General features: G+C 43.3%; 1 protein-coding gene across 3 annotated transcripts; it reads right to left on the bottom strand.

Moving 5' to 3' along the window:
- Window positions 1-3,099: 3,099 nt before the first annotated feature.
- On the bottom strand, window positions 3,100-12,277 carry LOC140409528 (interleukin-8-like). 3 transcript variants are annotated; one of them, XM_072497921.1, is made up of 4 exons: window positions 12,144-12,277; window positions 8,617-8,749; window positions 4,112-4,195; window positions 3,100-3,322 (listed from the first exon to the last, which is right to left on the bottom strand). In XM_072497921.1, the coding sequence occupies exons 1-4, from the start codon at window positions 12,202-12,204 to the stop codon at window positions 3,274-3,276; spliced, it is 327 nt and encodes a 108-aa protein (XP_072354022.1). In that variant the 5' UTR covers window positions 12,205-12,277; the 3' UTR covers window positions 3,100-3,273. The 3 variants fall into 3 exon arrangements, with proteins under 3 accessions (XP_072354022.1, XP_072354024.1, XP_072354023.1); XM_072497923.1 differs by having other exon boundaries at window positions 3,100-3,317; XM_072497922.1 differs by having other exon boundaries at window positions 3,100-3,317; window positions 4,119-4,195.
- Between the last annotated feature and the right edge of the window lie 346 nt (window positions 12,278-12,623).

Raw genomic sequence — 12,623 nt, 5'->3', positions numbered from 1 at the left:
GACTGCACTTATCTTTATCCATCCGTACCTTAAAGCTTACTGACTTGTGGTCATTGTTCCCGAACTGCTCCTCCACTGAAATGTCGACCACGTGGTCGGGCTCATTCCCCAATACCAGGCCCAGTATTGCCCCTTCCCTAGTTAGACTATCTACATACTGTTTCAACAGTCCCTCCTGGATCCTCCTTATAAACCCTGTCCCATCCGCGCCTCTAGCACTAAGTGAGTCCCAGTCAATATATGGGAAGTTCAAATTACCCACCACAACAGCCCTCTTACGTTTACACCTTGCCAACATCTGCCTACATATCTGTTCCTCTATCTCCCTCTGACAGTTGGGAGGCCTACAGTAAACCTCCAACATTGTGACTACACCCTTCCTATTCCTGACCTCTACCCATATTGCCCCTCAGTGTGAGCCCTCTTGAGGTGTCCTCCCGCAGTACAGCTGTGCAACTCCCCCACCCCTTTTACATCCCCCTCTATCCTGCCTGAAACCTCCGTATCCTGGAACGTTAAGCTGCCAATCCTGTCCTTCCCTTAACCAAGCCGCTGTAATGGCAACAACATCATAGTTCCAAGTACTAATCCAAGCTCTTGAGTTCATCTGCCTTGCCTGTTACACTTCTTGCATTGAAGCAAATGTTACACTTCTCGCATTGAAGCAAATGTACAGTCCACCAGACCCACTTTGATCAGCAAGCACATCCTGCCTACCCTTCCTCTGAGTCTTACTGGCCCTCCTCTCTAGTTCCCCTTCAGTTAATTCATCTTTGCTTTGGTTCCCATCCCCTGCCAAACTAGTTGAAATCCACCTGTGTGACACTAGCAAACCTCCCGGCCAGAATATCTATGCCCCTCCAGTTTAGATGCAACCCGTCCTCCTTGTACAGTTCCCATCTGCCCAGGAAGAGATCCCAATGGCCCAGATACCTGAAACCCTCCCTCCTACACCAGCTGTTTAGCCACTTGTTGAGCTGTACTATCTTCCTATTTCTAACCTCACTGGCACAGGGAGTAATCCTTACATTAGAACCCTAGAGGTCCTGCTTTTTAACTTTCTATCTAACTCCCTAAACTGCTGCTGCAGGACCTCATCACTCGTCCTACGTATGTCGTTAGTACTAATATGTACCATAACCTCTGGCTGTTCACACACTCCCTTCAATCCAACGATTATACTTATAGCAAAGAAAGGGAAGGACCCGTTAGAATGTGGGTCATTCAGGGCTATATCACTGTTAAATGCGGACATAAAAGTTCTGGCTAAGTTAGTGGCGGGGAGGATGGAAGGGTGCGTCCTGGGGGTGGTGGCAGAGTATCAAACGGGCTTCATAAAGGGCAGGCAACTTTCGAACAATATATGGCGATATTGAATGTGATCATGACCCCGTCGAGAGGACTGGTACAGGAGGTGATGGTGTCTATGGACACGGCAAAGGCATTTGATTGGGTGGAGTGGCAGTACCTATTTGATGTCCTGGGAAGGTTTGGGTTTGGGCTGATGTTTGTGGCATGTTGTACGTGGCCCCGGTGGCGTGTGCGCAGACCAATGAGATGAACTCACAGAGTTTCGGGTTAGACGGGGAACAAGGCAGGGGTGCCCACTGTCACTGCTATTGTTTGCGCTGGTGGTAGAACACTTGGCGATAGCCCTTAGGGGATCAGCAGAGTGACGGGGATAGGAGGGGGAGCAGGGAGCACCGGGTATCGCTGTACGCAGCCGACCTATTGTATGTGTCAGACCCGCTGGAGAGTCTGGGGAGGATTATGAGCCTGTTAGAGAGGTTTGGAACCTTCTCGGGTTATAAGTTGAATGTGGTGAAAAGTGAGGTGTTCCAGGTGAACAAGTCGGGTCGGAGAGCCAGTTTAGGGGGGCTGCCATTCAGGGTAGCCAGGGATAGGTTTAGGTATTTGGGGATCCAGGTGAAGGAAGAGTGGGTGACGCTACATAAGTGGAACTTAGCAAAGTTGGCAGAGGGGATAAGGGAGGACTTTAGGAGGTGGGATACATTGTATCTGACGCTGGCAGGGAGGGTTCAAGTGGTGAAAAGTAATGTCCTGCCAAAGTTCTTATTTATGTTTTGGATACTTCCAATTTGTATTCCAAAGGCCTTTTTTCCGAAGTTGGATACAGTCATTTCGGAGTTTGAATGACAAGGTGACAAGGGTAAAGAGGGCCGTGTGGCAGAGGCAGAAATAGTTTTCTCATTTACAAATGGCAGCCACCGAGACCAACACTGGTGGTTCACATTTTATATTCAAGAATGTAAATCGACCACTCTATCTTGGGAGGATTTTGAGGTTTCAAATGTTGATTTATACATCCCGATCTATGGCAGTAATCAGAACATCATTGGGAAACCAAAGGAAGAATGGAAGAGAAGGGTCTGATTCAAAAATGGTAAAGTTTGGTGTGATTAAGTCCTGCTCAGTCAGTAAAACATCTTAAAATTTAGATGATTTGAGTGCAAAATAAATATATCCCAGGAGGCAAAAGAGGGTGCATCAAATTACGGACTTGGGATAATATTGAAGCTCAACTAAATCTTAAATCTTAAATGTAAAAATTAAGGTACATGGTAAAGCTAGGATTAACAACACTGATGATAGTGAAAAATGTACGAAATGTAGTACTGGATCCATGTGCTCATTTTGAACAAATCTCTGGCAGCAGTGCAGTCTTTTAGAATTTACTCCAGTGTCCAAGCACATTATATAAAATAGCTGAGAGCTGGAATTCATACAAATACCGGGATTCTCCGCCGGCATGATTCTCCGTTATGCCGGTGCCCGGGGGTTTCCCGATGGCGTAGCCCCACAATGGGAAACCCCATTGACCGGCTGGCATAACGGAGAATCCCGCCGGCCGTTTGGGGCAGAAATGTGGCGCGGCGGGGTGGAGAATCCCGCCCGTAATCCGTTTTAGAGAAAATCAATATAAAACACTTTAAAATAATTTTCCATAAAATTACAAATGAGCGGAAGATTCATTTCTTTGGATTTTGGTAGAACATTGATATCACGCTTAAAATTATTGTCAATTTATTGGCTCAAAAATAATTTGACACATTAAACCTGCAGCCCAGACGCAATAAGCAGTAGCAAAGACTATTAGCATTTATTGAAAGGAGTTACATTCTCTGAAAGCTGTGATATTAGTTATAAGGTAAGCGAGTGAAATGGTTGCAAACAACTCTGTTATGGCACTGGCTGGTACAGTAAACTTTACACGGCAAAAGGTTGGCTCCCAGTGAAATTTCCACTTCACATTCATTCAGTTGATGACTCCTCTGTGATTACTTCATTAGTTCCTGCTGCTCTAGGAAATGCAAAATATAGAGTATGTTTGTTGCAGTGGATAGAAAATTCACTTGTGACTAAAACATAAACGATATTTATGATATATGGAAAAGCAATGCCATTATAGATATTAAAAAGATGAATATTCTTGTTTTTCCATAAACTTTGAACTTGCTCAATCATCTTCAAAAGAGGACAAGAGTGTAGTAGATGTGCTCCATGTGGATTTTTCAGAAGGCATTTGTAAAGTTTTTTTTTTTATAGGAGCCTTTTTATAAAATTTTAGGCACTAAATGCAAGAAATGTAGCAGTGTTGTTAGAAAGATGGTGACAGACAGCTATAGTGTTTGCATACATTAATGTTGCTCCGATTGGAAAAGCATTCGAAGTGTGGTACCCCAATGATCAATGTTGGATCCAGTTTTGAAGTAATATAGTAATACATTCTGGCATGAAAAGGGGAGTATACGCGCTGAACAGATCTTGAAGGTGTGAGCAAAGAGAAACTGGTGGGATCAAAAATGAAAGCGTGTGCAGGACGATTGGACATCCCACTCCCACCCCTCCTTGATGCCTTCCCAAGCTCCATGGCCCCCTATTCAACCCCTATTAAAACCTCCAATTTTGTCTGCCCCTTTCATTTTGCGTGTGCGCGCGCGCTGGAGCTAGATAGTGTAGGCTAATAATACCCAACTGCTGAATTACTTGTGCATGTGCATACTTGTCTGTATCTTCAACTAGGCTTATTCCCAATCTGCTAAATGATTCCTGTGCACTCATCAGTAAGTAGGTAGAATTAATATTTTACCGTTTACCCAGGAAGGAAACCATTCTCTTGACCCACTGAGTTTCGGGATTGACGCAGACTCTTTTCCCATGCTTCAGGGTAATTCTGCAACAAGTGTAGAAATTATTCAAGTAGAAAAATTAGAAATGAAATGTAAAAGCTCCTGCAGGTGCATTCACTTTCCTAACATAAATAGTAGTGATACTGTAAATCATGCCACATGTGCATTCATTGTAAGAATGAGAGAACAAGCAAAAGGGGGCAGGAGTGGGCCATATGGTCCCTCAAACCTGCTCCATCATGCAATAAGATCATGGCTGATCTGATCTTGGCCTCAACTTCACATTCCTACCTGTTCCCCATAATCCCTTGGCTTCTGTAGTGGTCAAACATTTGTGCCTCTCAGCCTTGAATATATTCACTGACCCAATCACCACAATCTGTGCAGTGGAGAATTCCAAAGATTCACAATCCTCCTGAGCGAAGAAATTCCTCATCATTTCCATCTTAAATATGCAACTCTTATTATTTTGAAATGATGCCCCTAGTTCTAGATTCATCCATGAGGGAAAACATTCTCTCGGCATCTACTGTCAATTTCCCTCAGAACCTTTGGTTTCAATAAGATCATCTCTTATTCTTCGAAACTCGAATGACTATAGGCCCAACCTGTTCAACATTTCCTTATAAGACCACCCCTTCTTCCCAGAAATCAACAGAATAAAACCTTATCTGCATTCTTCCAATGCAAGTATATATTACTTAAATGAGACCGAAAATGTATGCAATACTCGAGGTGTGGTCTTACAAACTGCTTGCATAGTTGTAGTAAGTATTCCCTTTTGTACACCATCCCCCTTGTGTTACAACAACAGCATATGTTATTTGCTGAGCAAGTCGGGTCCCAGAAGGAAACCTGTCTTATCACAGCTTTTATTTGTAAAATGAGGAGGAAAGGTTACTGGCCCAAGGGCATAGAACTCCAGTAACACCTTTTAAAAGACTTATTAACCAGAAAAGAAACTAGAGCTTGAAATTACAGTTAATGGTCTTAACAACCCCCGAAAAACCTTTATAGATTTTTAACTGTAAAAATGCAGTAATATTACCCAAGACAAAGAACTGTCACTTTAATGAAGATCTATCACGCCAGGGCGGCACAGTGGTTAGACTGCTGCCTCAGTGTCAGGGACCCGGGTTCAATTCCAGCCTTGGGTGACTGTGTGGAGTTTGTACTTTCTCCCTGTGTTTGTGTGGGTTTCCTCCGGGTGCTCGGTGTTCCTCCCACAGCCCAAAGATGTGCAGGTTAGGAGGATTGGCGATGCTAAAATTGTCCCTTAGTCTCCAGGGATGTACAGGTTAGGTGGGGTTACGGGGATAGGGTGGGCGAGTGAATCTAGGTAGGGTGCTCTTTCAGAGGTTCGGTGCAGACCCAATGGGCTGAATGGCTTCCTGCTGCACTGTAGAGGTTCTAACTCCTCAAACATTTCCACCCTGATACATAAATCCACAAGAAAGTTTCAGAAACGGGCTGTTTTCTGAAAACAAAATACTTCTCTGGTTCGACTAGATGGCTGCCTCAAATTCACAACTTTCATACCTTCTCCTTGCACACCTGGCCTCAAACATTTCCCCCTACAGTGCCACAGCACAACTCGGCTAAACATCTTTATTTGAATATCTTTTTCCCCCTTTCATCTCCGGCTCCATTGTCCTCCAAAACCTCTTTGAACTCAACTTCTGTAAAATATCAAAATCTTTGATGTTTTCCTAGTACCTCCACTTTCAGGCCAATAAAATTGAATATACCTTCCCATTTATTTATGAAACTTTTGTAAGAGTTCTTTGTCACTCCAGAGCTTCCTGTTGAAATTCCAACAGCTGGAAAGTCAATTTCCTACTTATCTCCTAATGCAAATTTTAAGCTCAATTTATTTACTTGGAAATCCAACCTCACCATCGCCCTTCATTAAAAAATGCATGGTTGTTTACCCTTTTATCTTTCAGCTCTCACAGATAAGCTGTCTTTATTAAACGTCACCCCAGTTTAATAAATCATGAACTTAAACACACACACATACAGCCTTCTTTACAGAATACTACCATATTCCCAAAAATATTTTTAAAATGACATCCATCATCACACCTTCTAATTAATTCTGTAGCTACACTCTAACTTTGTTTCCTGTACGAGGATATCGGATCCATCTCTCCTGCCACATTTTTAAATTCTTTCATGAGATGTGTGTGTCGTTGGCAAGGCCAGTATTTATTGCTCATTTCTAATTGTGCTTGAGCAAGTGGTGATGAGCCACCTTCTTGAACCCCTTCAGTCCATATGGTGTAAGTAAATGCACAACATAAAGTGAAGGAACTACAATATATTTCCAAGTTGTGATGGTGTGTGACTTGAAAGGGAATTTTGAAGTGTCTTCTTCTGGATGATAGAGGTCACAGGTTTGGAAGCTGCTATCGAAGAAGGTTTGGCGAGCTGTTGCAGTGCATCTTATAAATAGTACATGTTGCTGTCCTGATATGCTGGTTGCACAGGAAACAGGGCAAATGCAACGCAGCCAATTATCGCCTTATCAGTCTACTCTCCATCATCACCGAAGTGATGAAAGGAGTCATCAGCAGTGCTACCCAGCAATAACCTGCTCAGGATGCTACGTTTGAACTCCACCAGTGTCACGCAGCTTCTGACCTCCTTATAACCCTGGTTCAAATATGGGCAAAAGAGGTGAATGCCTGAGGTGAGGTGCGAGTGACTTAAAACATTTTTTAAAAAAAGTATCCAATTCATTTTTTTCCAATTCAGGGGAAATTTAGCATGACCAATCCATATCTTCGGGTTGTGGGGGTGAGAATGTGCAAATTCCACATGGACAGTGACCCGGGGCTGGGATCAGACCCAAGTCCTCAGTGCCTTGAGGCAGCAGTGCTAACCACTGCTCCACTGTCTCTCCTTCCCCCCCCCCCCCCCTTCAAGAGTGACTGCTCTTGACATCAAGGCAACATTTGACCAAGTATGGCATCAAGGAGCCCTAGCAAAACTGGAGTTAATGGGAATTGGGGAAAACACTCTGCTGGTTGTAGTCATACCAGCCACAAAAGAAGATGGTTGTGGTGGTTGGAGGTCAATCATCTCAGCTCCAGGACATCACTTTCGGAGTTCCTAAGGGTAGTTTCCTAGACCCAACCATCTTCAGCTGCTTCATCAGTGATCTCCCTTCCATCATAAGGTCAGAAGTGGTGATGTTTGCAGATGACTGTGCAATGTTCACCATTCATGACTCCTGAGATAATGAAGCAGTCCATGTCCAAATGCAGCAAGGGGAGGACAAAATCCTGGCTTGGGCTGACGAGCAGCAAGTTACATTTGTGCCACAAAAGTGCCAGGCAATGACCATCTCCTACAAGAGAGGATCTAACCACCACCCCTTGACACTCAAAGGCATTGCCATCGCTAAATCCCCCACATTCAACATCCTGGGGGTTACCATTAATCAGAAACTGAACTGGACTAGCCACATTAATACTGTGGCTACCAGAGCAGTTCAAAGGTTAGGAATCCTACAGCGAGTAACTCAGGGCCTGCCCCCCCCCCCCCCAAAATAATCTGTCCACCAATCCAAGGCACAAGCCAGGATTGGAGTGGAATGCTCTCCACTTGCCTGATCTTGAGGATCCGACCCTCGCAGCTCTGCTGGATTTTGGTCCTGATGCTGCTGATGTTCACCGTTCAAGAGGAGAGGCCATAAGGAGCAATAGTGTATCTTCTGACTAATCTGTTGGTGGGAGGTTGCTGGAGTCAGAGGGGATGCTAGGTTACCTCCCCCCACACCCACCAGCATTTTCTGGGGTGCCCTACCTAGGGTCACAGTTCTACAAAATGGCCATGTTGGCAGGGAGAGGATGTTTGTACATCTTTACCATGAAAACCTTGTGTCCCCGAGTCTAGTGGGGTTCAAATCCAACTCTAGCTGGTTTCGCTAGTGGCCCCAATTCTTGGCTGATAGGAGGTTTGCAGGATGTTTGTACACCTAACGCGAACTCAAAAGTCCTGAGTGTGGGATCTCGGTTTAAGGTTCATTCCCACAGTTTTCATCCCCTTGGATCGATGGTATTGCAGGGGTTGGGTGAAGGCTGGAGGCTATGATGGTATCTGGACCCAACAGTTTGTACCCAGTGTCTTTGTGAAGTTTGTGGCAATTGCCTTGGATTCTGCCCCATTTGCAGTGGGAATCCACTCGAATAGCTCAATGTTATCTCCAGCCTGTCCACAGTGAATGTTTTAAGTGCCAAAATAAAATGTGATTCAGGTTTGACCATTATATGATGACAGCTGTCCATTGAAGTCTGGGGGATTTGTCCCCAAAATGACCCTATTTCAACGTTCTGCTGTAGGAAAATTAAACTAACTTCAACTTTTTAATCTTCGAAGGTTTTATTTTGTTCTGACTTGAGTAATTTGCATGCTTATTTGAATGTCGACAGCCTGAGACACTATTTTCTTCAATACTTACACAATTTCTACTTTCCTGCAGTAGGAGCCCTGGTTAAAGACACCGACATGCTGATATTTTCTTGGGTGAATGAAGTTAGAGATGACGTTCACACATTTGCATCTTGAGTTCGTTATGGTTCCTATACAGAAACCTGCAGTGAAAGGAAAGGATTGGATGTGAAAATGGAGAACAAGACTCAGCTTTGCATATAAAAATAGATAAAATTGTGGGTTACATAGACAAAAATAACATACAATGTACAGCACAGAAAGAAGCCATTTGGTCCAGTTATTTTGTGCTCGTGTTTATGGTCCGCATGAGGCTCTGCCTCCTTTACCATCTAAGTTGTTTATCGACCTCTTAAATATATCAGTGCTAATCATCTCCGATAATCCTTATGGTAATGAGTTCCACATTTTAACCAATTCCTGAGTTTAAAAAAAAAAGCCCTTCCTGTATTCTTTATTGGATCTATTGGTGACTATCTTTTATATTTATTGCCCCTAGTTTTGGGGCCTGATTTCTACCTAGGGACATGTTTGAGTGGAGCTTAGCTTCTTGGAACCATGGATGAATCTTCTGCCTCTACCCCCTCTTCAGTGGAGTTCTCGGAAATTCTACCCGTTATGTCTTTGCAAGGTCTTGACATTTCCGGACAAAGCAAGAACAGACCTAATCATTTAAGGACTTCAAACACGTACCAACCGATGTATTCAGGCAAGTCCTACTTGTCATGCAAAAGAACATATTTACTTAATCTAATCACTAGGTTCTGCTTGTTCTCCACACACTTCAAATATTCCTCTATTTCAAGCAACCAAGTTCCTCTTTAGAAAGAAACATCATCATTAGGTTCTGCTTGTTCTCCACACACTTCAAATATTCCTCTATTTCAAGCAACCAAGTACCTCTTTAGAAAGAAACAAATAACTATGTTTGTGGTAGTTTGACCATCCTCTTTTTAAATACGTTTTTTCTCACCACCGGGAGGAACCTGAAGGTTGGTAGAGAGGGGAGCCTTCCATTCCATCCATCCTGATTTCAATTTGGCATAAATAATATTGAGTACCCATTGAACCACCCAAACAGCAGACATCATATGGCTTGGAAGAAAATCTGGAATTTCAGCCATAAATTGGTACCCAATGGCATCAGACACTTGGACTTTTTACAGCATCTCTGGTCATTTGTAATAGATTGGGGTATTTCTCCACTTGTTACATCTCTCTCTCTCCATGCCTCTTTTTCCTGTTTCTCTTACTCCAGCAATCCTAGAGTCAGCCGAATGTGATTAAAAGCAACTTTAATTTGCCATTCTACTGAAGTGATTTAATCAAATAAGCAAATTGTTAGAAATAGACATTCACCACCAAACCATAAGCCACCAATATTAAATGACCTTTACAATTTTTTTGTGCTTTTTTTGCAGGTTTAGAAGCGCAAACTTCAACGCTCTGAGCAAGCTTTAGTACAAATCATGTCTTTCAGACTGCTTCAACTTAACTGGCTGTACAATTATTAAAAACGCTGGCTGGGAATTTCCAATGCCGCCTTCAACGAGTCCCACTGTGGGCGGGACCAGAAAATCCCGACCGTGCAGTTTTTTTCCCACTGGATTAATAGGCAAAAAGAGTGCTTTTTGCTCCATGACACATTTGTAATTTAATCCCTTTCCCTCTCCACCCCCCCCCCCCCCCCCCCTCCAGCCCCAATCTCTGATCGTCCCTCTTTGCCTGACCTTTCCCCTTTTTCAACAGTATAAAACTCATCACACTTCTGCCTTTCTTCAGTTCCGAAGAGGAGTCATATTGGACTCAGAACGTGAACTCTCTCTCTCCACAGATGCTGTCACATATAGGAACAGCTTCCCCACAGCTTCTAGACTCCTCAATGACTCTCCCTCAGACTGATCTATTCCCTGTAAGAACATTATTCACGAAGCCCTATGCTGCTCTTGCTCATGTATTTGCTTTGTTTGGCCCCTTGTTCTGCACTATAACCAATCACTGTTTGTCGATGTACCATTTGTCAATGTACTCTATCGATTATTATTTTTTGTCTACTATCTACGTACTGTGTACATTCCCTTGGACGTAGAAAAATACTTGACTGTACGTCGGTACATGTGACAAATCAAGTCAAATCAAACCTGTTGAGTTTTTCCAGCAATTTTTGCTTTATTTCGGATCTGCAGAACGGCATCTCCAATATTTGACTTTTATTGAAGTAATTGGAGGCCAATTGAATCCCCTTGCATATTGCCAGCTGACTGAGATTTTTAATTGGTTTCCCGGTCCCAGCAGGCTGCGGGCATTGGGGGGGGGGGGTTGGTTAAGCTGTCTGGCGGCAGACCGATCTGGTACTTGGTACTTCTGGCAGACTTGGATGCCCTGCCTGCCTGGCTTTGGAAACAACCTCTGTACCTCTGTGCAGGGGATTCCTTCACTGCCCTCCCCTCCCCTACTCACCTCCTCAGTTGTGACCTTGCTGCAAAGACCATTGGTTAGAGAGTGGGTGCCTCCATTAAGGGGCATTCCACCTTGCCCTCTTTGTTTTTTCCTGCTGTGACTTTCACGCTGTAGCGCCTCGTGTTGGTTCTTGAGCTTCGAGAACCTGCCTGGACGGTGAGCCACTAGTCACTAATTGGCCAATTTAGGGAAAATCACAGTTGAAGGTCTGTTTCCCACTTGAACCATCTTCCGACCTCCATGTGTTTCTGAGTGCAGGGTCTTCAATCCCACAGGTAAAACTTTGCCCAGGATCTTTTGCACTGGAGGTCTGAAGATGTTGTTGGAGGTCTGAAGATATTGCTGACAGGCCAACGCTGACTGGTAACTTTTTTGTGAAACCTGCTTTCACAATATGGGAACAACGTGGAAGCATCACACTGATACCAGTTTATCACAGCTTCACACAGAAGTTCCCATTCATACTGGGCCATGACCATTGAATTGTGTGACTAGCATAAAAGGGATATTTTCCTTAACATTTTTTCTCTGCTTAATGCGCAGGCAACAGGTGCCCATGCACCATCTGGCAAATTAGTTTTGTCAAGCCGTGTCTCAATTGAAGACCTGCTTTGTTGAGCTCCCCCTCATTTGATTGGCACCTCTTTACAAAAGTTCAGAATGTAAAATTTCACTTGAGCACATGTAAAAGGTCTGCCTAAAGAGAAACTGAACCTGTATTTTCGGCATTTAAGCCGAAATACTCTGCAATGACACACCTTCTGAAGGATGATTAAAGCAGTCATAAAGCTATACCATCACATTTTAGTTGACTCAACGGTTGTAAATAATCCATGTCAAATCTTGATCTTATTGAAACTTTGGTGAAATCAAACATGCCATTGAATTTTTCATAGATGAAAGGTAACAAAGCAAAAACAACTTCACAATTTAGGTTATGTCAGCGTTGACTCCCAATACATGCAGGCTCCTTGTCTTGGCAGGTGTGGAATATGTTCAGGTTGAGACAATTGAGAATAGAGTAGATCCCTATCATAAAATTCAGAATTAAAAATAATATGGATTAAAAGATCTTACCATGAGCAGCCAAGCAGATCACAATTGTACCCAATAGCAGAAATCTTGCATGAATCTTCATTGTTGAGTGTGTTTAGGTCTCTACTAATTTTCAGTTATAGCGACGAGAAACCTTCACAATGTTAGTTTGACACATCTCGGACTTGTATTTAATAGCAAGATTTGAGGAAGTTCCTTTTAAATGTTGTCAGAACTACGTCATTCCATGTAATTTCCTTTAATGCTGTTTTTTGAATTCTGAAATCGCATTTTCAGCTTCAAATACCTTTTAATGCGTGGATCCATTTTGTCCTTCATTTTAAGCTGCAAAGCATCTCAAAGATGTGCAGGTTAGGTGGATTGGCCAGGCTAAATTTTCCCTTGGTGTCCTAAGATATGTAGGTTAGGTGGGGTTACGGGGATAGGGTGGGGGAGTAGGCCTAGGTAGAGTGTTCTTTTGGAGGGTTGATGCACATTGAATGGCCTCCTACATGTAGGGAT

The sequence above is a fragment of the Scyliorhinus torazame genome, chromosome 3, assembly GCF_047496885.1.
Source record: "Scyliorhinus torazame isolate Kashiwa2021f chromosome 3, sScyTor2.1, whole genome shotgun sequence".
Lineage (NCBI taxonomy): Eukaryota > Metazoa > Chordata > Chondrichthyes > Carcharhiniformes > Scyliorhinidae > Scyliorhinus > Scyliorhinus torazame.
This window is presented reverse-complemented; position numbering and strand designations above follow the sequence as displayed.

Bases quoted from the DNA above. Each gene is read 5' to 3' on its own strand.
- LOC140409528 (XM_072497921.1), bottom strand. From the start codon at position 12,204: ATGAAGATTCATGCAAGATTTCTGCTATTGGGTACAATTGTGATCTGC. The intron at 8,750-12,143 runs GTAAGATCTTTT...CTTTCACTGCAG, and splicing joins GATCTGCTTGGCTGCTCATG to GTTTCTGTATAGGAACCATA. The intron at 3,323-4,111 runs GTAAAATATTAA...TGCATTTCCTAG, and splicing joins GTTTCCTTCCTGGGTAAACG to AGCAGCAGGAACTAATGAAG.